The sequence below is a fragment of the Panulirus ornatus genome, chromosome 17 (assembly GCF_036320965.1).
Source record: "Panulirus ornatus isolate Po-2019 chromosome 17, ASM3632096v1, whole genome shotgun sequence".
NCBI lineage: Eukaryota > Metazoa > Arthropoda > Malacostraca > Decapoda > Palinuridae > Panulirus > Panulirus ornatus.
The window spans coordinates 6,609,056-6,634,665 of record NC_092240.1 but is presented as its reverse complement, the minus strand read 5'-3'; the positions used below and the strand labels follow the sequence as shown (position 1 = coordinate 6,634,665).

Genomic DNA, 25,610 nt, shown 5'->3' with positions numbered 1-25,610 from the left:
TAAGTAATGTATCTCAAAAATGGTTAGCCTGTGGACCACTGATGTAAACACACGTCTACAGTGAGTTAAAAAGATAGGTTCAGGAGGTTGCCCTTGACGATCCACATAAACTACAGGCAAGGGAAGACGAAGAAGGAAGGTAGAAACATGATCCTTATTCGTTTGATATTAGGTGTATTTTCCAAATATTATATATGTTTTACACCGGTTTGAGAGCATTTTATGAGTTGAAAAGTGACTTGAACCACTGGCCCATTCTCTGCTAATCTCCTGAATGATTAAGCACGTTTAATGATGATATGTTAGTGTAAGTGAGAATCACCAGGAAATAGTGCTCTGTCATACTTTGGTAAATGTTTTACCTTAGTAGTGAAACTAGCTTTGGGAAATGGCTACTTATGTTTTAGTTGCTTTACATTCTACAGCTCTTGATTACAGAAATGCCTGCTGAGGATCGATCCCTCTTTGTAATTCATATTAAATAACATTAGATAAGGCGATGTTGTACTAGGTATAGCAGAGAAGCTGTGGAGTTGATACACGTAGGTAATACACACGTGTTAAAAGTCAGCTGAAAACTCCACTGAACCCTCTTACCAGTTAAGCTTTATCTTGTAGTAGAAATACACCACCCACTTTCTTGAAAATGTATCCCTAACATGGTGCCCGGTAAAATGAGATAATAAAGCGAGCAACTGTGCCATCCATAGAAGTAGATGAATGTTTTATTAGTGAAAAAACTGCACAAGCTGGTGACTGAGTTTGGATGAGTGTGTGAAAGGAGAAAGTTGAGAGTATATGTGAATAAATAAAAGCGAGGTTATTAGGTTCTGCAGGGTTTAGGGACAAGTTAGTTGGGATATAAGTTTGAATGGAGAAAAATTGGAGGAACTGAAGTGTTTGATATATCTGGGAGTGGACTTGGCAAAGAATGGAACCATGGAAGCCAGGTGGGGAAGGGGGCAAAAGTTCTGGGAGTGATGAAGAATATGTGGAAAGAGAGAGTGCTGCCTTGGAAAGCAAAAATGGGTATGTTAGAAGGAATCATAGTTCCAACAATATTATATGGTTTCAAGGTATAGGCTGTAGATAGATAGGGTTGTGTGAAGGAGGGTGGATATGTTGAAACAAAATGTTTGAGGACAATATGTGGTGCGAAGTGATTTAATTGAGAAAGTATTGAAAGGTTAAGAGAGGTGAGTGGTAATAAAAAGAGTGTGGTTGAGAGAGCCGACGTGTTGTCAGTGGACTGAACCAGTGCATGTGAAACGTCTAGAGTAAACCATGGAAAGGTCTATGGGGTCTGGATGTGGATAGGGTGCTGCAGTTTCAGTGCATTACACATGACAGCTAAAGACTGAGTGTGAGGGGATGTGGCCTTTTTTGTCTGTTTCCTGGCACTACCTTCCTGATGCAGGGGGGGTGGTGATGCTGTTCCCTGTGGTGCGGGGTGGCAGTGGGAGTGGATAAGGTTGAACAAGTATGAATATATATATATATATATATATATATATATATATATATATATATATATATATATAGCGCAAGGAAACAGACGAAAGAAATGGCCCAACCCTGCCCCATACACATGTATATACATACGTCCACACACGCAAATATACATACCTACAGAGCTTTCCATGGTTTACCCCAGACGCTTCACATGCCTTGATTCAATCCACTGACAGCACGTCAACCCCGGTATACCACATCGCTCCAATTCACTCTATTCCTTGCCCTCCTTTCACCCTCCTGCATGTTCAGGCCCCGATCACACAAAATCTTTTTCACTCCATCTTTCCACCTCCAATTTGGTCTCCCTCTTCTCCTCGTTCCCTCCACCTCCGACACATATATCCTCTTGGTCAATCTTTCCTCACTCATTCTCTCCATGTGCCCAAACCACTTCAAAACACCCTCTTCTGCTCTCTCAACCACGCTCTTTTTATTTCCACACATCTCTCTTACCCTTACGTTACTTACTCGATCAAACCACCTCACACCACACATTGTCCTCAAACATCTCATTTCCAGCACATCCATCCTCCTGCGCACAACTCTATCCATAGCCCACGCCTCGCAACCATACAACATTGTTGGAACCACTATTCCTTCAAACATACCCATTTTTGCTTTCCGAGATAATGTTCTCGACTTCCACACATTCTTCAAGGCCCCCAGAATTTTCGCCCCCTCCCCCACCCTATGATCCACTTCCGCTTCCATGGTTCCATCCGCTGCCAGATCCACTTCCAGATATCTAAAACACTTCACTTCCTCCAGTTTTTCTCCATTCAAACTCACCTCCCAATTGACTTGACCCTCAACCCTACTGTACCTAATAACCTTGCTCTTATTCACATTTACTCTTAACTTTATTCTTCCACACACTTTACCAAACTCAGTCACCAGCTTCTGCAGTTTCTCACATGAATCAGCCACCAGCGCTGTATCATCAGCGAACAACAACTGACTCACTTCCCAAGCTCTCTCATCCCCAACAGACTTCATAGTTGCCCCTCTTTCCAAAACTCTTGCATTCACCTCCCTAACAACCCCATCCATAAACAAATTAAACAACCATGGAGACATCACACACCCCTGCCGCAAACCTACATTCACTGAGAACCAATCACTTTCCTCTCTTCCTACACGTACACATGCCTTACATCCTCGATAAAAACTTTTCACTGCTTCTAACAACTTTCCTCCCACACCATATATTCTTAATACCTTCCACAGAGCATCTCTATCAACTCTATCATATGCCTTCTCCAGATCCATAAATGCTACATACAAATCCATGTGCTTTTCTAAGTATTTCTCACATACATTCTTCAAAGCAAACACCTGATCCACACATCCTCTACCACTTCTGAAACCACACTGCTCTTCCCCAGTCTGATGCTCCGTACATGCCTTCACCCTCTCAATCAATACCCTCCCATATAATTTACCAGGAATACTCAACAAACTTATACCTCTGTAATTTGAGCACTCACTCTTATCCCCTTTGCCTTTGTACAGTGGCACTATGCACGCATTCCTGCCAATCCTCAGGCACCTCACCATGAGTCATACATACATTAAATAACCTTACCAACCAGTCAACAATACAGTCACCCCCTTTTTTGATAAATTCCACTGCAATACCATCCAAACCTGCTGCCTATATATATATATATATATATATATATATATATATATATATATATATATAGGTATTGCAAGATCTAGCATATGCATAAAACCACTAGGAAAATGAAACACGATAAGTTCCCAAGTGCACTTTCATGTAATGATCACATTGTCAGGGGAGATACAAGAATGAGATAGAAGGTGTAGAACAGTCAGTTGAGGAAGAGATGTAGCTAAGATGCCATTGGTATACAAATGTTACCGAACGGTTGTGTTTGGGTTGATGTTGTTCGTGTCTGGCATCATGCTACATCACTTGATTATTTTGCTGCTATCAGCACTCAAGAGTGCGCCATTTTGATACCTGCTTCTTTGCCTACATGTTTTTCCTAATACCTATGACCTGGCACATTTCAAAAGACAGGTCTTTTACTTCTCAAAAATTTGTAAATACTTTCCCTTGTCTTTTGTTTTTCCTCCTCATAATTCTCTATATCAATTAAGGCATGGCCTTGATGTGGACTTTTGTCTGACTGGAACCTTCAGCATAAAACAAAAAGTTAAGTAAAGGGAGAAATGTTTGTAAATTTTTGTTCGTTGGCCAAACACAAAAAACATCATCTACAAACTGAAACTAAATTGCCTTAGAGGATAATATATCCCTTAGTAATTTTGTTTCAAAGAATTCCATGTAAAGACTAGTTATTACTGGTGAAAGAGGGTTATCCATTGCCATACCAAATTTCTGAGTGTAGTATTCTCCATTAAACTGAATTATACAGTCCATTATACACAATTTTATCAATTCAGTAAGCACTGAATTTAGGTTAAATTGATATTATCCAAGACATCAACCAGATATTCTAAGACGTCATCAATTGGAATTTTTGTGAACAAGGGTGAAATGTCAAAACTTACCATTTTGAAATCAAAGTCAAAATGGATATCATTAAGTTTCTTAACTCTATCTACATTGTTCATGATATTAAAATTGAACCTACGAGTGGGTTTAATAAAGAAACTAAACTAGAGAATGGATGTCAGCGAATGAGGCCTTTCTTTGATCTGTTCCTGGTGCTGCCTTGCTAATGCAGAAATCGGTGGACAGGTATGAAAATAAGATTCCCTGAGTTTTATAGTTATCCCAGTAATTAACTTGAAGAAGAAATAATGGTTCAAGTCACATAGAACTGGTCTGATTCACTTCTAGTTCAGTGTTACATGCTACTTGCAAATCTTTAGGTAATTTTTATGGTGCCTCAGAAGTAAGACTTTACTATGGAAAATATGGTGTTAGATTCTTGGTAAAGTTCCAGTTTAGGGTATCTCAGAATTGGAATATGGTATGGGTGATTTTGTATTCCAGGTGTGGTATAGTGTGTGGAGATTACAGTGTAAGAGTACTATTTGGACAATTTCTGGCTTATAGTATTGAGCGTTGATTGTCTCCTTTCTGTTAAGGATTATTTTCCTGGATGACCCTTTTATTATAGTAGCACTTAACTTGCATTCCATTTCACTGTTACTGTCATTGTTACATGAAAATATCTCTCTTATGTCATAACCTTAGTTATTAACATTTTGATAGCTTAATTATTGTGAAGTATGCATTCAGTATTTCACAGTTTGTAGATAATGTGAACAACTATGTTTTGTTTTGTTTGAGACCTTAACATAGAAGAAAATGTAAATCACAGAAACTAGTATTTTTTATAACTGTATTTTGCATACCACATTTTAGATACTGTTGAAATAGAAAACCAAGATGGCTTACCAGACATTTCAGCAAGAATACATGCAGATGCCTCCCGTAACAAGAGCATACACAACAGCTTGTGTTATTACTACCATACTTGTGGTAAGTATTCTTTCACATATATGGGGAAGCTCATCATCATTCTATATGTTAAATATCATGAATTTGTTGTTATTAATCTATAAGAATAACTTTTTTGTAAGTGTTATGGCTTAATGTCACTAATAGGACTTACAGTTATTCGTAATCATATTTTGTGTGATTCATCATCTTTCAGATTAAAAAGTATATCATCTTAAGATGTATTTTGTGGGTTTCAGTTATGATAAAGTTATCTAATTAAACCCAACTAGAAAAGGTATATAAAATCCTTGTGTTTGATTCGCTTGGCAAATGAACAAAGAAAAGGTAGTACAGTGTTTGTTACGCAGAAACCTTGTGTTGATTTAACTTAATAGATGAAAGGATTGCCATTTTAGAGCATCAAGAAATGAAGTATTTGTTTTACAAACTTCTGAGCAGTGAATATGTATTGTGAAGATAATGCCTTTTAGGAAAGTGAGTCTGCAGCAACTTCATATAAAATTCTTTAGAAAATCCAGCATCCTTAATATCTGGCTGAGGCAGGAATGAACAATAATTTCTCCCTGCAATCGCTCATCCTCCAGTCTTCAAGGAAAGAAAGCGAGAAGCTTTTAGCTGAATTAGAGGACCAAGAAGAAGCTGATTGAATTATTTGATAATGATCTTACTTTGGATAATGTTTTCTTTTAAAATTGAAATATAAAGTATTGAAGGTCTTCTATGCTTGAAACGATAATGCACAACATACTAGAATGCTTCCTCTGGCTGACAGACTTGAAATGAATATGAAGAGAATATGCATGAAATGTTTTGACCCCATAATCATTTAAATGCTTAATTACACGAGTTAATGGCACCCCCAGAATTGTATGTAGGCCAGACCGGTAAGACTGTAATGGAGAGGTGTTGTTGGTATTGACATTTAGTATGAAGGGATGACCACAAAAATGCAATCTCCAAACTTTGTCATGAAAATGATCATCCCATAGATCTTGAAAATCCCATTATTTAATATCCCTCTGCTGATTATGCCATATGTAACATCATTGAATCTGTCTTAATTGCTAATACTAAGAACTTTGATTTGTCCCCAGGCAGTTTTAAAGCCCATCCTAGCATTAACCAATTCATTATTAGAGAATTGACAAAACATGAAAACATGAAAAAAGTTGTTCATGACACACCTAGCTACCCAGGTTGACCCCCGCCTCCTAATCCTCCTTAATTACTGTCCTTTGCCTAGAAGGATTGGTGTTGTATGGCGGGAACCAAATTTGATGTTGGGATTTAAATGACTTTGCTAAGTACTGATGAGGAGGATTGTCTCCACGAAACATGTTGTGCCACATGTATAGAAAAATTTTATGTTAAATAAAATGGTATGAACTCCTACTGAAGTGTGATTTCACCTTATTAGGTTCAGTAGGGCTGAGGGACAAGTTAAGTGGGAGGTAAGTTTGAATGGAGAAAAACTGGAGGAAGTGAAGTGTTTTAGATATATGGGAGTGGACTTGGCAGCAGATGGAATCATGGAAGCAGAAGTGAATCACACGGTGGGGGAGGTAGCAAAGGGTCTTGGAGCATTAAAGAATGTGTGGAAGGCAAGAACGTTATCTCAGAAAGCAAAAATGGGTATATTTGAAGGAATAGTGGTTCCAACAATGTTATATGGTTGCAAGGCATGGGCTATAGAAAGGGTCATGCAGAGAAGGGTGGATGTGTTGGAAATGAAATGCTTGAGGACGATATGTGGTGTGAGTTGGTTTGATCGAGTAAATAATGAAAAGGCCAGAGGGATGTGTGGTAATAAAAAGAGTGTGGTTGAGAGAGGAGAAGAGGGTGCGTTGAAATGGTTTGGGCACATGGAGAGAATGAGTGAGGAAAGATTGACAAAGAGAATATATGTCAGAGGTGGAGGGAACAAGGAGAAGCAGGAGACCAAATTGGAGGAGGAAGGATGGAGTGAAAAAGATTTTGTGCGATCGGGGCCTGAACATACAGGAGGTTGAAAGGTATGCAAGGAATAGAGTAAATTAGAACCATGTGGTGATCCGATGTTGACATGCTGTCAGTGGATTGAACCAGGGCATGTGAAGCATGTGTGTGATGATGTGTAATGATCACATCATCAGGGGAGGTACAAGAACTAAATATAAGTCTCTTGATATACAATGGAGAGAAGTAGCGAGGACACCATTTGGTAAACAAGTGACTACCTGAATGGAGGTCTGGTGTGTTCAAGTTTGGCATCATGCATATCATAAATTTTGTTACGTGGACATGTAAGGGACCTGTTTACAAATTTTATCAACAGTTGTTAGATACACAAAGAATTGTAACTATTAGTGAAGGGGTGTACATTTTGGTTAGCTTTATTGTTGATGAAATTTGTAAACAGTTCCCTTTCTTGTTCACATAATAAGATTGATGATACACATGTTGCAAATCAAAGAATTAGGATAGCATGGGTAGCTTAGCAACAAGTCTTCCCAGGAAATTGGGCATCCCTGCTGTGTGCCAGCCTTTGGAATGGATGTTGGGAACTGTGGGTTTGAAATATTTCTTTTGATAAAGTATGCTTGCTTATATGCACCTGTTCCATCCCATGTAACTGGGAGTGGAATTAATTATGATTGACAGATAATGATAAAACTTAAGTGATTATATTGAATATAGTAGCATATGAGACTTTAGTATAGAACAACTTGCTCAGTCATGAAACTCTGCTAATCCTGTATATTTTTTTTTCACAGCAACTGGATATTGTGTCTCCTTTCCACTTGTATTTCAACCCAATCCTCACTTTCAGACATTATCAGGTTAGTAGAATGCAACTGTGATGATTCATTTGTGTTGATATAAAAGTTGATACACACTGTTAGCAATTATTATTAAGGATTCTGCCAGTTCACTAGTAATGTTATTAAGAACCTAAGACAGGTGTACTTTTGTAATAAGAATTTTTTTTCTCCTTTAGCTGTGGAGACTGGTGACTACATTCCTCTTCTTTGGAACAATAGGCTTTAACTTCTTATTTAACATGATATTCACTTACCGTTACTGCCGAATGTTAGAAGAGGGCTCCTTTAGAGGAAGAACAGCTGATTTTATGTTAATGATGGTAAGAGGAATTGAGTTGCTTGTGTACACTTGAAAATATGAAGCTGCTTTAGTATTGATTTTTAGCTGGACATCCTGAGTGCAGCATTCAGAATTTTAAGTATAAGTATTAGATAATGTTTAGCATGTTGTTATAGATTAGCTAGTGTTTTCCATACATGATGGGTTTAAGATGTTCTCTAATACACCTTAGGAGATAGCTTAAAAGAGAGCCACTGAGAATGAACTGACATGAATTATGGTGAACTTAGAGCTTAGAGAATGTCAACAAAGATTGCAGTGACGATATTTTCTGTTTTTTCTTCAACTTTTGATGGATTCCTTTTTTTACTTGTTTTTTAACAATATTTATACTGTATTTTAAAATAAATGTGTTTTATGTTTATTATAAAACAAAAACTGTTAAATAGGCTCATTTAAAAGAGGTCTCTGAGTACTGTAGGGAGGGTGTATCTCCTATAAGATGATAGTAGCAGAGTGGATCATAAAGGTAGTTAAAATCAAGTGAGTCATAAGAAATACAGTAATACCAGACATCAGGTAAAAGACTGGGAAACATGTTTATGAAATTGTTACAGATAAGTGTGTTAATCTTTTATGGGCATTGGTAATGTGAATTTCTTTTTTTCCATGCTTTTGCTAATTCACTAAGCGTAACAAATGGAATCAGCCCAATTAACCAACTTGAAGTTGTATTTATACAGTAATGATAATCTGTATAATGTAATAGAATATGACTGATTTGATGACATTCAGCAGTTGAAGGGGAAATAATGCATGCACTGTAGACTTACTGATCAAATGAATATGTGGGTACTACTATGAATAAAAAAGATGTTTGATTTCTGAGCTCATATAGGTGTGGTTTTCATGACAAATGAATTTTAGAATATCATTAGCATAAATATAGAGTGACTTGGAATTGAGATATCCATTCAAAACAGCACATACAAAAAGCTTATCTGAATTGGCTCAGATTTTTTTACGATGTAACTGTATGTAATAATATTTGTACTTTTAGCTGTTTGGTGGAGCATGCATGCTTGGCTGTGCCATGTTTTGCTCCCTATTGTTCCTGGGTCAGGCTTTTACCATTATGCTGGTGTATGTGTGGGCGCGACGGAATCCTTTCGTTCGAATGAATTTCTTTGGTCTCCTCAACTTTCAGGTGTGTGAAGGCTCATTTTTTATTGAATTATATGCCAGATATTTCCACCATTTCAAATTCTTACTTGTTGAAATTGTTGTTTTAGTGTTTTGAATATCAGCTCATTATGAATTTTATATTTACTGATATTATTGTACTTGATTGCCATTCCTGCATCAGCAAGGTAGTGCTAGGAAACAGACGAAGAAAGACCCATCCACTCATACATACACATATATATACATAAATGCCCACACATACACATATACATGCTTATACATACACAGACATACATATATACATGTGTATATATTCATACTTGCTGCCTTCATCCATTCTCATCGCCACCCCGCCACACATGAAACATATATATATATTATTTATTTATTATACTTTGTTGCTGTCTCCCACTTTAGTGAGAAAGCGCAAGGAAACAGATGAAAGAATGGCCCAACCCACCCAAGCACACATGTATATGCATAAACGCCCACACACGTACATATACATACCTATACATTTCAAGCTTGGGAAGTGAGTCAGTTGTTGTTCGCTGATGATACAGCGCTGGTGGCTGATTCATGTGAGAAACTGCAGAAGCTGGTGACTGAGTTTGGTAAAGTGTGTGAAAGAAGAAAGTTAAGAGTAAATGTGAATAAGAGCAAGGTTATTAGGTACAGTAGGGTTGAGGGTCAAGTCAATTGGGAGGTAAGTTTGAATGGAGAAAAACTGGAGGAAGTGAAGTGTTTTAGATATCTGGGAGTGGATCTGTCAGCGGATGGAACCATGGAAGCGGAAGTGGATCATTGGGTGGGGGAGGGGGCGAAAATTCTGGGAGCCTTGAAGAATGTGTGGAAGTTGAGAACATTATCTCGGAAAGCAAAGATGGGTATGTTTGAAGGAATAGTGGTTCCAACAATGTTGTATGGTTGTGAGGCGTGGGCTATGGATAGAGTTGTGCGCAGGAGGATGGATGTGCTGGAAATGAGATGTTTGAGGACAATGTGTGGTGTGAGGTGGTTTGATCGAGTAAGTAACGTAAGGGTAAGAGAGATGTGTGGAAATAAAAAGAGCGTGGTTGAGAGAGCAGAAGAGGGTGTTTTGAAATGGTTTTTTTTTTTTTTCCAAGCTAAAAGTTTGTTTTATAAATTGTTTCTTACATTTTTCATATGTATATATATGTATGTGTGTGTGTGTGTGTGTGTGTGCGTATGTATGTGTATGTGTGTGTGTGTGTATATGTATATATATATGTATATTATCCCTGGGGATAGGGGTGAAAGAATACTTCCCACGTATTCCTCGCGTGTCGTAGAAAGCGACTAGAGGGGACGGGAGCGGGGGGCCGGAAATCCTCCCCTCCTTGTATTAACTTTCTAAAATGGGAAACAGAAGAAGGAGTCACGCGGGGAGTGATCATCCTCCTCGAAGGCTCAGAGTGGGATGCCTAAATGTGTGTGGATGTAACCAAGATGTGAAAAAAGGAGAGATAGGTAGTATGTTTGAGGAAAGGGACCTGGATGTTTTGGCTCTGAGTGAAACGAAGCTCAAGGGTAAAGGGGAAGAGTGGTTTGGAAATGTCTGGGGAGTGAAGTCAGGGGTTAGTGAGAGGACAAGAGCAAGGGAAGGAGTAGCAATACTCCTGAAACAGGAGTTGTGGGAGTATGTGATAGAATGCAAGAAAGTAAATTCTCGATTAATATGGGTAAAACTGAAAGTTGATGGAGAGAGGTGGGTGATTATTGGTGCATATGCACCTGGGCATGAGAAGAAAGATCATGAGAGGCAAGTGTTTTGGGAGCAGCTAAATGAGTGTGTTAGCGGTTTTGATGCACGAGACCGGGTTATAGTGATGGGTGATTTGAATGCAAAGGTGAGTAATGTGGCAGTTGAGGGAATAATTGGTATGCATGGGGTGTTCAGTGTTGTAAATGGAAATGGTGAAGAGCTTGTAGATTTATGTGCTGAAAAAGGACTGATGATTGGGAATACCTGGTTTAAAAAGCGAGATATACATAAGTATACTTATGTAAGTAGGAGAGATGGCCAGAGAGCGTTATTGGATTACGTGTTAATTGACAGGCGCGCGAAAGAGAGACTTTTGGATGTTAATGTGCTGAGAGGTGCAACTGGAGTGATGTCTGATCATTATCTTGTGGAGGCTAAGGTGAAGATTAGTATGGGTTTTCAGAAAAGAGGAGTGAATGTTGGGGTGAAGAAGGTGGTGAGAGTAAGTGAGCTTGGGAAGGAGACCTGTGTGGGGAAGTACCAGGAGAGACTGTGTACAGAATGGAAAAAGGTGAGAACAATGGAAGTAAGGGGAGTGGGGGAGGAATGGGATGTATTTAGGGAATCAGTGATGGATTGCGCAAAAGATGCTTGTGGCATGAGAAGAGTGGGAGGTGGGCTGTTTAGAAAGGGTAGTGAGTGGTGGGATGAAGAAGTAAGAGTATTAGTGAAAGAGAAGAGAGAGGCATTTGGACGATTTTTGCAGGGAAAAAATGCAATTGAGTGGGAGAAGTATAAAAGAAAGAGACAGGAGGTCAAGAGAAAGGTGCAAGAGGTGAAAAAAAGGGCAAATGAGAGTTGGGGTGAGAGACTATCAGTAAATTTTAGGGAGAATAAAAAGATGTTCTGGAAGGAGGTAAATAGGGTGCGTAAGACAAGGGAGCAAATGGGAACTTCAGTGAAGGGCGCAAATGGGGAGGTGATAACAAGTAGCGGTGATGTGAGAAGGAGATGGAATGAGTATTTTGAAGGTTTGTTGAATGTGTCTGATGACAGAGTGGCAGATATAGGGTGTTTTGGTCGAGGTGGTGTGCAAAGTGAGAGGGTTAGGGAAAATGATTTGGTAAACAGAGAAGAGGTAGTAAAAGCATTGCGGAAGATGAAAGCCGGCAAGGCAGCAGGTTTGGATGGTATTGCAGTGGAATTTATTAAAAAAGGGGGTGACTGTATTGTTGACTGGTTGGTAAGGTTATTTAATGTATGTATGACTCATGGTGAGGTGCCTAAGGATTGGCGGAATGCGTGCATAGTGCCATTGTACAAAGGCAAAGGGGATAAGAGTGAGTGCTCAAATTACAGAGGTATAAGTTTGTTGAGTATTCCTGGTAAATTATATGGGAGGGTATTGATTGAGAGGGTGAAGGCATGTACAGAGCATCAGATTGGGGAAGAGCAGTGCGGTTTCAGAAGTGGTAGAGGATGTGTGGATCAGGTGTTTGCTTTGAAGAATGTATGTGAGAAATACTTAGAAAAGCAAATGGATTTGTATGTAGCATTTATGGATCTGGAGAAGGCATATGATAGAGTTGATAGAGATGCTCTGTGGAAGGTATTAAGAATATATGGTGTGGGAGGCAAGTTGTTAGAAGCAGTGAAAAGTTTTTATCGAGGATGTAAGGCATGTGTACGTGTAGGAAGAGAGGAAAGTGATTGGTTCTCAGTGAATGTAGGTTTGCGGCAGGGGTGTGTGATGTCTCCATGGTTGTTTAATTTGTTTATGGATGGGGTTGTAAGGGAGGTAAATGCAAGAGTCCTGGAAAGAGGGGCAAGTATGAAGTCTGTTGGGGATGAGAGAGCTTGGGAAGTGAGTCAGTTGTTGTTCGCTGATGATACAGCGCTGGTGGCTGATTCATGTGAGAAACTGCAGAAGCTGGTGACTGAGTTTGGTAAAGTGTGTGGAAGAAGAAAGTTGAGAGTAAATGTGAATAAGAGCAAGGTTATTAGGTACAGTAGGGGTGAGGGTCAAGTCAATTGGGAGGTGAGTTTGAATGGAGAAAAACTGGAGGAAGTGAAGTGTTTTAGATATCTGGGAGTGGATCTGTCAGCGGATGGAACCATGGAAGCGGAAGTGGATCATAGGGTGGGGGAGGGGGCGAAAATTTTGGGAGCCTTGAAAAATGTGTGGAAGTCGAGAACATTATCTCGGAAAGCGAAAATGGGTATGTTTGAGGGAATAGTGGTTCCAACAATGTTGTATGGTTGCGAGGCGTGGGCTATGGATAGAGATGTGCGCAGGAGGATGGATGTGCTGGAAATGAGATGTTTGAGGACAATGTGTGGTGTGAGGTGGTTTGATCGAGTAAGTAACGTAAGGGTAAGAGAGATGTGTGGAAATAAAAAGAGCGTGGTTGAGAGAGCAGAAGAGGGTGTTTTGAAATGGTTTGGGCACATGGAGAGAATGAGTGAGGAGAGATTGACCAAGAGGATATATGTGTCGGAGGTGGAGGGAACGAGGAGAAGAGGGAGACCAAATTGGAGGTGGAAAGATGGAGTGAAAAAGATTTTGTGTGATCGGGGCCTGAACATGCAGGAGGGTGAAAGGAGGGCAAGGAATAGAGTGAATTGGAGTCATGTGGTATACAGGGGTTGACGTGCTGTCAGTGGATTGAATCAAGGCATGTGAAGCGTTTGGGGTAAACCATGGAAGGCTGTGTAGGTATGTATATTTGCGTGTGTGGACGTGTGTATGTACATGTGTATGGGGGGGGGGTTGGGCCATTTCTTTCGTCTGTTTCCTTGCGCTACCTCGCAAACGCGGGAGACAGCGACAAAGTATAAAAAAAAAAAAAAAAAAAAACTTGGAGAGAATGAGTGAGGAAAGATTGACCAAGAGGATATATGTGTCGGAGGTGGAGGGAACGAGGAGAAGAGGGAGACCAAATTGGAGGTGGAAAGATGGAGTGAAAAAGATTTTGTGTGATCGGGGCCTGAACATGCAGGAGGGTGAAAGGAGGGCAAGGAATAGAGTGAATTGGAGCGATGTGGTATACCGGGGTTGACGTGCTGTCAGTGGATTGAATCAAGGCATGTGAAGCGTCTGGGGTAAACCATGGAAAGCTCTGTAGGTATGTATATTTGCGTGTGGGGACGTATGTATATACATGTGTATGGGGGTGGGTTGGGCCATTTCTTTCGTCTGTTTCCTTGCGCTACCTCGCAAACGTGGGAGACAGCGACAAAAAAAAAAAAAAAAAAACATTTCAAGGTATACATGCATATACATACACAGACATATACATATATGCACATGTACATATTCATACATGCTGCCTTCATCCATTCCCACTGCCACCCCTCCGCACATGAAATGACACCCCCCCTCTCCCCGCATGTGCGCGAGGTGGCGCTAGGAAAAGACAAAAGGCCACATTCGTTCACACTCAGTCTCTAGTTGTCATGTGTAATGCACCAAAACCACAGCTTCCTTTCCACATCCAGGCCCCACAAAACTTTCCATGGTTTACCCTTCAGGGCACCACTTCACATCCCCTGGCTCAACCCATTGACAGCGTGTTGTCCCTGGTATACCACATTGTTCCAATTCACTCTGTTCTTTGCGCGCCTTTCACCCTCTTGTATGTTCAGGCTCCAATCGCTCAAAATCTTTATCACTGTATCCTTCCACCTCCAATTTGGTCTCCCACTTCTCCTCGTTCCCTCCACCTCTGACACATATATCCTCTTTGTCAATCTTTCCTCACTCATTCTCTCCATGTGACCAAACCATTTCAATACACCCTCTTCTACTCTCTCAACCACACTCTTTTTATTACCACACATCTCTCTTACCCTTTCATTACCTACTTGATCAAACCACCTCACACTACATATTGTCCTCAAACATTTCATTTCCAACACATCCACCCTCCTCCACACAATCCTATCTATAGCCCACGCCTTTCAACCATATAACATTGTTATCCTTCCCACGTATTCCCTATGTGTCGTAGAAGGTGACTAAAAGGGGAGGGAGTTGGGGGCTGGAAATCCTCCCCTGTTGTTTTTAATTTTCCAAAAGAAGGAACAGAGAAGGGGTCCAAGTGAGGATATTGCCTCAAAGGCTCAGTCTTCTGTTCTTAATACTACCTCACTAATGCGGGAAATGGCAAATAGTGTGAAAAGAAAAAAGCATGTGTATAGAATTTAAGATGCACCACAAAAGAACAGTACCCGATAACATTACTGACTAATGAAAAAACCATCTGCAACCAGGATGGCTGTTGCTCAAGCCATATACTCGCATTATCCTACATATGAACAACATAATCATTGTAATGTTTATATATATGCTGTATGTTAAAGGAAGTAAAAGGGTTTATGCTTTCATGTTTTGCAGTTGATTTTTGGTATGGTCCTTAACATCATTTACATCTACAGGCCCCATATCTACCCTGGGTGTTGCTGGGCTTCAGTGTCCTCCTGGGAAATTCCATCCTGGTAGACTTAGTTGGTATTGTGGTTGGCCACATCTACTACTTCCTTGAAGATGTCTTCCCAGCAAGGTCAGGAGGCATCAGGCTTCTCAAGACACCACGTTTCCTGTAAGTCTCACTATCAGGACACCTGATTGAAGTTTCATATTTTGTCTTTGGTACTTGTTAGGTTCTGTATGGCATTCTGTCAAATGTAGCATTCAAATTCATGTATGGTGCAAATTGGAATGTAGCATTTAGATTCATGGACATGATAGTGTCAATCATGAATAGGTAATAACTGCCTGGACTTCACAAACATCTTCATTTTAGCTGAATTGCATATTCGATTGCCTCTTATTTCCTTGGGATTTGCTTTCCCTTAATCCTTTCCCCGGTGTTTGCACTGTAAATTTTATTTATTGTCAGTCCACAGTACTTCATAAAACTATTCATCTTTAACATTGCTGATTGGGAGTTATGTATGAAAAGTAACTTTATAGTTTTTATTCCTCTTTCTATAATACACCCATCTTAAAAATGCTACTTAGTAAATGACCTTTGCTGAGTATTTTGCTGTCCAGATCATAGCATGAAATAGCTTGCATTTATTGATACTGAAACCTTAGTAACAAAGTTATATATTTTTCATATTCTAGTGTTCAGCTGTTTGAACCACATACTGAAGACCCAAACTACAATCCTCTGCCTGAAGAGCAGCCAGGAGGCTTCCCATGGGGTGAACAACCACAACGTCAGTAACGTCGGTTGGAAGCAAAGTAGTATTGTAAGGTCTGAACCATGAAATCCTTCTAAGTTATAATCTATAGGTAATTGGAGTTTTAAATGGTTAATTACAATACTGTAAGTCATCTATGGTCATCTTGGACCACTTACAGTTATTATGGCCAATTTTTTATAGCTTTGATGTATGAAAGTTAAGAATAAGTTTTTATTGAGATTTCTTTGTGAGGAAGCAACATTGATATCTGTATCCTAGATATTTTTCAAATGGTATACTTTAGTTTTTCAAATGATGAATTACAAATACCAGAAAGATTGTAAAGATTGTCTTAAGAGCAAGATGTTTCTGTTTTGATCAGGTGATGGCAAATTCACTCATAATTATTGTTTATTGACATATGCCATCATGTCAAAAAATCTAAATCCAAAATTTTGTTATAAAGTGTTTGACATTACATTGGAAGGAAGATCTTTTTATCTTATATATAGAATACACACAAATGAACACTGTTTACATCAAAATGTGAGCTGTATGTATTACAACAACATTGATTCTTTTGGAAAATGAATTGGATATTCTCCACATAGTGCCCATAAGGTGCTGTCATAACATGTATGAGTATGAATTTAAGAGAGTTGGAAGAATTGGTTATTAAGTTGGAGTGTTTATGAACCAAAGAGCTTATCAGCAATCCTAATATGTCATCCTGCTAACTTGGGAAATGGTATATTTGATGTAGAGTGGGAGATGAATGAAGCTACATTATATCAATCTGTGTCCATTTCTTACAAATAAATTTTTACAGTTAGGGGAAGGTTATCAGTTTAAAGTCTTCTTTAAAACTTCAGACATCTTGTCTTCATTCTATTGAAGATGAAGTGTTTTGCAAATATGGTTTAATTACTGCACAGTTTTGAAAGCTGTTCATGGCTTTCTCGTTGAGAAATAGAATGTGCAAAATATCGAGAAAATGCATTCCATTAAAAACTGAGCTTAGCATTGGCATTGATTTAGGTTAAATTTTGGAAAGACAGTAGGGGCAGGGGATTCAAAGAAATTACAAATTACTTATTTCATGGGTCTGAACAGTTTGAATATGATAATTTTATCAGTCTTTTCTTGAGATATAGAATAAAGAGAATACTCTTTTGGAAAGTACACATTTTAAGTAAAGTCAGGATGAAATCCCTGTTTCTTGAGTGGTTAAGGTATAGTTTGATCTCTGTACTACTGCATCATAATCTTGTAGTTTCTAATGTACAGTATTTTTATATTTTACTATGCTTGTGTTTTCTGATTCATATACACTAAAACCATGAAACCATGTTAGTATTGTATCTTTATACCATATTTCTTCTGCCATAGTGAGATAACATCAGAAATAAATTAATGGTTACATCATTTGCACACATTCACCATCTAGTTGTCATGTAGGATGTACTAAAACTAGGGTCTGTCATACGTAACCATTTCTCACAGAACAATGTTCAAGGTTTACCTTGATGGCCTTATATGCCCTGATTCAGCTCATTGACAACTCATGACCCCCCAATATGCCATATTTACCCAATTCATTCAATCCCATCCATTTGGATTCCTCACACCCTTCTGAATGTTGTGGCCACAGTACCCTACAGCTTTCTTCCTTCCATCCTTCCATCTCAATGGTCTCTCCTATTTCATCTCTCCACTTCAGATGTATAGGTATTTATTGCCATTCTTTCTTCACTGATCTTGTCCGAATGTGTGACTATTTCAGCATGCCTTGGTCACCTCTGAGTTGGACTAGTCTGAGTTGGGTTATTCAGATAAGAAATGACATTGTAAGACAGAGATGTAGTTGTAAGGATAATCTGATTAAGGGAACTGACCATAGTATGTTAGAATGGTTCTAATGTTTGGAGATGAGTGAAGGAAGACTAACTCAGGAAGTACATGTTTAAACTTCCAGAAAGGTGAGAGGTATCCCTAAGGTTAATATTGTATATGGGGGTGACTTGCTGTCACTAGACTGAACCAGGGCATATGAGGGGATCAAAGAAACCATGGAATGATTTGCAGGTTTTGCTGTGAAGAGAAAGCTCTGGTTTTGGTATATTATACATGACAACTAGAGAGTAGATATATGCAAATGAGGCTTTTATTTGTTTGTTCCTGATGCTGCTTGTTAAGGTGGAAGAAAGAAATGGGTAGGTATTACAAAGAATATTATATATTCCTTTCTTATATATGTATGTATATATACAGATACATTTTTTGATATTGAAATGGTCCTCATACAAACTGTCATTGACTTGCAAAGATATTTAACTATTCTATGCCGTTGCAGAAATTTTCTATTGAACACTGATAGTCCGTTGTGCTTGAGAATATACAACATAAGTGTTTGAGCTTTAGTTTGCTATTAGGTATGAATGGAAAACCACAGGAATTTATAAGTATGTGACATAAATGTAGAGGGTTAGATTTTCATTGTTTTTGTGTTTTCTGCAATAATGGTGGTGAGTTGGATGTACCATTAACATAAAGCATAGCTAGCATTCTTTTGTCTTCAGTCAGTGTTGTAGATATCATTTCCTGCATTAAGACCACTATAGTACTTGAAATGCTTTATTTTATAGGAAGTGATAGAAAGGATTCCCCAAGTTCAAAGAATTTTTCTTTGCAGTCTCCACTGGGTAATTAAAAATATATCATAGAAAATGTAGTTTCCTTATGCTTGTGCATAAGGTAAGAAATGAAGAAAGTGAGAAAACAAACAGAAATGGACATTACATTGTTTATGGGATATTAGAAAGCATTACATTGTTTGTGGGGAATACCCTTGAGCTTGAAATCCTTTTACTGAATAGCAGGAAAAGAACTATCTCTAGGAAAAAGCCCTTTGAAAAATCACCATTCTTTCAAGAAATCTCTGGCCTCTACCATAGAAGTGCATCCATGGACGGAGAAGGAAGCCTGGAAACCTTATTTACTACTGAAAAGAAACTGTGTGTAAAGGAGATTTCCCTTTCCAGTTTGCTCTTAAGTGCTTCTTAATTTTAGATAGTTATGTTTATTAGTTGAGTGTGTATTGATGTTTTGTTTCTCACTCATCAATTAAAGACTTTACTGCATGAGAAAAAATTCAAATCCAAAGAAGTTAGATTTATTGATATATAGTAGTGGAATAAAGCATTATTTGCATTGCATTTCAGATATGGTTTATGTTTGTACAGTAACTCCATATATAGCCTTCTTCCTAAAATTTGAAGAGGTATTTCTCATTGTTGCTGTGAAGTATTAAATTGGATTATAAAATGTTTAGATAGATTTATCATAAAAACCACTTGCCTACAAACCATTCCTTTAATATCCTTTTTCTTATAACCTTGATATTTTGTTTGTGATATTTTTTCTTTAGTAATGATAGCAAGCCAGGGACCTGTAGCTGTTGACTTGCACCCTAGCTAGGTCCAGCTGTTGAATGTCTCGGATTCATCCATAAAGTGTTGTTGATAAAATCGTTATTTTTTTCAATTTTAATTATATTTTTAGTCCTAATAGTAATGACTGTTTAAAAGTTGAGAACTGTAGATGTCAAGTTCATTGTGGATGTCTATCCTATCACTGGCTGGTGATGTCATTACCTCACATCTTGTAATGAAATCTGGTCTGAGTCGTCCTTGTCCAGTTATCGATGTGGGTGTGTGAAAATGGAAGGCTTATTTAGTGAGGAGGTGATCTGCTACAGATATCCATTAAAGTTCTTATCCAGTATCATGATCATCCAGAAGACGTTCAGCATCCACCATGTAGTGTCAGTGACTTTGAGAGTACTGTAAGAACCTCTATAACTATAACTATACTTAGCATCCTTCAGCACAGACAGCAACATTGTAAGTTATATGCCATCAAGGATAAATACTCTTTTGACCTTGTATCACCAAATTAATGGATGTTTATATTACTTTGTGAGACAAAATTGAATAGATGGTAAGGTGTAAGAGTTTGAAATGAATAGATTCCTTACCTAATTAGGGCAAACTCATGAAATGGATTTGTTCTTTTAGGGCTTAAGTGTTTACAGTCATTATAGAAAATGAACCTTATTTTTATGTAATGTAATGCTTTAGATTGTTACTCATTGGTCACTACCTGAGATTGTTACAGAATCTAAGTGGGGCCATACACTTCCCAGGATTAAAGTTACACATCATTGGCATGTAGATAGAGCCTTATATCAAAGAGTAGTGTCATGATATGGTAACTACATCATAATTTATGTTGAATGTCATGGTGGCAGCAAATGTAAAACATTTTTCTTTGGTCTGAAATTAATCTCTTTGATCTAGCTGCTTACAAGGTGTTTATGCTGTGTATGCTGTTAAACAAAAACCATTTCAAATTGATGATTATACATGAACATTTTTAATGATGGTCAGCAATGATAACACTTGACAGTGATTGTAAAACTTAGTTTATGGGAACTATTTTCATTTAGATAAACAGGTTTTTGCAGTTTAAGCCAGAAGAAACAACTGGGAAGATGAAATGTATTGGTTTATATGAGTAACTTTTGATATGTCTCTTTGTTCAGGAGAAGCCACTTGTCTTTCATCGTGGAAACATGATGGTGTACATTTGAAATATCTTTAGCTCTTATTTAGATATTGCAGGATTATTCAAATGAGATATAGTTTGCTTAATAGTATTTCTTTTTTATTCTTACCTCAAAAGAAGAAAATATGTAGGCTTTGCTTCAGGGCTTTTTTCAGGAAATTCAATCATAGAATAATTAATGGATCTCATTACTTTTGTAGATTTCTTCTGTCTATATCTTTGATGTCCATTCCCTAAGGGAACTCCCTCAAGGGGATAGCCATGGCAAAAGTCTCCATAACTAATGAACTCCATTGCATTCTTAGCCTTTAGTGCCTCACCCTTAACAAGCCACTGGCAGAAGGTAATACTAGTGCAGTGTTTTCAGAGGCTCTGACCTGATATTCATACTGATTTCTTTTACCTAACATGTCTACTTGACTTTCCTGCCTAATGTTTCAACCTGCTTCTTCTACCTAATGCTCCCTCAGTACTACTACTACCTAATATTTTTACCTAATGCTTCTGTCTGATGTTCCTACCTACTACTTCTTTCTGTTACCCTATCATTTTGCCAAAAGGTGAGGCTAGCACATGGCACTCATTGCAGTTTTATAATACAGAGTTACAAAGAATGAGTTGTGTGAATTAAGTGTTGCCAAGTGTTACGGTTGACAAGGAGAGATTGTACGTTTGTGGATATAATGCCTGTAGTCCACAATGTTAACCTTCCTCCAAAACATCTTATTTCCCTCAATTTCTGCTGATACCCACTCAACCCCTCTAACATTTACACCTTCCCCCTGACCTCCAGCTCCCTCCCTTTGTGTACCTCCCAGTCACTCTGACTCCTCCTTTGCAAGCACCACCTATGCACCCTTCCCTTCTCTTTCACCAGCAATCCCACTTTCTTATCCTACCACTCCCTAGCCCCTTTCATCCCCTCGCCACATCTCACACTTCTCTTATTCATGCCAGTACTGTTTCCCTAAATACCTCCCATTCCTCTCACTCACCTAGCTTCATTTATTTTCACTTTTGCTATTTTGCACTCAGTCTCTCGATATTTCTTTCCACATCTCTTTTCCAAGCTCACTTATTTTCGTCAGCCTCCTCTCACTTACAAAAGAAGTCAGTAGTTACTTTATGTAGGAGCCTCTGTAAACACTGCACTTGACTTGCCCTCTGCCAGTGGCCTGTTAAGGGTGAGGCACTAAAAGCTAAGAGGGATCTCTAAAGCTCTCTAGTTATGGAGACTCTATTGTCATAGCCACCCCTTTGAGGGAGTTCCAGTTGGAAGAGGTGTCAGAGATATAGGTAGGTAGTTCCACGTTTCAGTAATGGCAATAAAAGCAAGTTTGCTGAATACTTGAGTATAAATTCATTATCAATATTTTACCTCCCTCTAGCAGGTAGGTTTCATTTTATTTCTCTAAAGCTTCATCCAGTCTTTGTTGTTTAATCTGTGACTGATCATCTTTATTCTTACTGTTATTTGCAAACAGTTTTATATTAATATGACTCAGGTATATTTGATGATCTTAAAATACTGGTAAGCCCAGAGCTGATACATCGTATGAAGGTGTTAATGCCTTAGAGTTTAATTCAGTGAATGGATCCATGGAAGTGGAAGTTAGTCATAGGGTCAGGAGGGGCAAAAGTTCTGAGAGCAAAAATGGGTATGTTTATAGGAATAGTAGTTCCAACAATATTATATAGTTGGGAGTTATGGGCCATAGATAGGTTTGTACAGAGGGTGGATGTGTTGGAAATTAAATGTTATAGGACAATATGCGGTGTGAGGTGGTTTGATCGAGTACGTAATGAAACAGCGTTACCCCTTGCTGCATCAGTGAAGTAATACCTGGAAAACAGACAAAAAAGGCCACATTCGTTCACACTCAGTCTCTAGCTGTCATGTGTATGTACCAAAACCACAACTACTTATCCACGTCCAGGCCTCGGAGAACTTTCCATGGTTTACCCCAGACATTTCACATGCCTTGGTTCAGTCCATTGACAGCATGTCAACCTCAGTATACCACATCGCTCCAACTCACTCTATTCCTTGCGCGCCTCTCACCCTTCTGAAAGTTCAGGCCCTGATCACTCAAAATCTTTTTCTATCCATCCTTCCACCTCCACTTTGGTTCCCGCTTCTCCTTGGAGGCTCAGTCACTGACAAAATTCCCCTTAAAGTTGGGCCTTAATTGAAATATAGTGGTTTATGAAGAGGAAAAAAACAAGAAAAGAAAAAGCATTTATGAAGTGTAAAAGAAGTGAAAAACCTTTCTTTTGAAATGTGTCAGGTCATAGTTGTTGAGAAAGACATGAAAGGGTACAGAGTTCCAAAGCTTTGAGGAGTAGGTAAGAACAGTTATCAAAATGACCCACCCTTTGAGTTGCCAATGGCCACACAGTAATCATGTGATGCAGCAGCTTGCCGAGTATTGTATCTTTTAGCTGGTGGTAGGGTCACACAGGCAGCCAGCTCCTGGGAGCAAAAAGCAAAATAATACGTATAGAAGAAGGAAAATGAACCAACTTTGCAGTGTAGGGCAAACAGGTCAAGTTTTGAAGTTAGCTTGGCTTGATGTAGGAAGTTGTTTCCTTATGTTTTGATTTTGAATAGAATCCTTGTTCTGTTAATTGATAAATCAATTCCTGAAATTTATACTTCATTAGTTGTAGTTCTCTTAAATACTGGACTTTGAATATTATTGAAAATATTTTATATTGATATTAGAAATACCAGTCCAGCTGTATTAGGAATTTCTTGCTTAAAAAACTTTTCATATTCTTTGTGAATTTCAGTTGTGGTAAGCTTAATTCCTAAGGTATCTCTTATGAAATTTCTGTTATTTTGCTTCACATACATTGTGCATTTTCAAAGTATTTTTAATTTCAGGCAAATCTATGTCTCTTTATGTTAAAGAATTTGAGTGATCGTGTTTTTCAGGAGAGTATTACCAGTGCTTATCTTGAATATGACATTTGGTTGTAGCTTTGTTTTATAAAGTTAGAATTTACCTGTACCAGTTATTTTGGTCAGTAATCATGTTATGTAAGGTCACTGCAGTTTTCTGTAAGCAGTTATGCTTCCTATTGCACTTTTGTTTAGGTCAGGTTCCTAGTTCTTGATACATCGAGAATTCTTGTACTTGAGTTCGTATCTAACTGTTATCTACATATGCCTAGTCCATCTTGGCCTTTGCTTGTGCAAAGCAGATTTTTTTTTCTGTACTTGATCAACATTTCCCATAGTAGCAGGGTAGTGCTAGGAACATAACTTCTGAACTACGCTTTAATTTTTTCATTTTTCATAAACTTTGAATTTCCTGAAGGATTCCTTGTAATCCTTGAGAAAGTGTACAGTGGAATAAACTTGGTTGCGGTTGCATTTGTTAAATTTCTTTTCTAAATGAACATTTATCAAACTAGTGGTGTTCACACCACAAATAGATGCATCGCCATATTAACTAGTATGTGTTTCTCGGCTTGCCATCCAAAATTCAGGAAAAGGGTTTGATCTGTGTATCATTTTAATTTTTGTACCAGTTTTAATCCCTATTTACAAGGGTACAATGTGATGATATTACAAATGAGTGGAAGGACAGTGACACTATTTTGTCCATAAAATATGTATAGTTTAATGATTGTTCAACACTTGTGTGTTAGAGTGGTGTAACTTCTGCCCATTTTGAAACTGAAGTTAAAGGTGGAGCTGTTGTTATTAGCTTTAACAGTAACATTTAAAGATGGATTTTATCAGTCTCATGTGATGCAACTGAACCTTAAGAATACTTAGCCTTGCCCTGACTTATATATTGCTTCATATATTAGCTAGGTCAAAACCATTTTTGTGCAAGAAGATTTGTATAATTTTTCATATGATGGAGTTAGTAGATTTTTTTCCATTTTGACAGACTATGTAAAGTATATTTCCAGAGGTTATAATGTACTGCCAGTGCTCTATTTTAGTTAAGCATGGGTGACATACAGTGATTTTATGTTGGGTTTGTACAGGGAATAGCTACAACTGTTAAGGTTGCAAACTGAGTTGTAACATATATATATTAATTACATTTTCAAAAGGTAGTGCCCCTTGTGGGGGTGTCTTATTGTTGAAAGCAAAACACTTTTAAACTGCACTTGTGTGCATTTCCATAACTTTAATGAAAGTTACTAAATGATTACCTTTGTAAAGGTTTCAGTAAAAGTTATGGTGTGATTTCTTTTTGAAAAGGGAATGTTGTTTTTCCAATTTGATATGGTTGTGGAAATGGTAAACTTTTTTTATTGAAAAAATTTTTCATTTTTCAAAAAATATTGCAATTGTTGAAGGTGCTTGTAGAATAATAAATGAGCACAACTATGATATTTTTTTTTCTAGATAGTTAAACCCCTTTAGATTTTAGTGTAGCTTTCATATTATGATTGTGGAAGATAGTGTGAGGGCCTTTGGGAAAAAAAGAGGAAATCTTATACAGCATTTACGGATTTAGAAAAGCCATATGCTAAGGTGAATAGAAAAAGTTTTTAGAAGGTCTAAACTTTGATATTGTAGTCTGATGAATGTGGTAAAAGTTCCTTATGAAATTTGTAGTATATGTGTGAGAGAATTAAATACTTTACGGACTGAGTGGTTTAAATCAAAATCAGGAATTTGTTAGGATGGTTTAACACCATTACACAGTATAGTTTGTCAAATGGGCATCATGTGTGATAATGGGGAACATAACAGAATATTGATGAACAATGAAATAGGAGAACTGAAGATATCAATCAGTTTTTGCATGCAAAATGTTAAGAGAAGCAAGTGTTCTTATGGGCTCCTACCTA

At 38.0% G+C, this 25,610-nt stretch overlaps 1 protein-coding gene across 1 annotated transcript; it reads left to right on the top strand.

Annotated features, from left to right (window-relative positions):
- The first annotated feature begins 15 nt into the window (after window positions 1–15).
- Der-2 (Derlin 2) lies at window positions 16–25,143 on the top strand. Its single transcript, XM_071671852.1, has 7 exons — window positions 16–139; window positions 4,880–4,996; window positions 7,732–7,797; window positions 7,956–8,099; window positions 9,120–9,266; window positions 15,408–15,571; window positions 16,102–25,143. Exons 2-7 carry the CDS (start codon window positions 4,904–4,906, stop codon window positions 16,202–16,204), a joined length of 717 nt encoding a protein of 238 aa, XP_071527953.1. The 5' UTR covers window positions 16–139; window positions 4,880–4,903; the 3' UTR covers window positions 16,205–25,143.
- The last annotated feature ends 467 nt before the right edge of the window (window positions 25,144–25,610 follow it).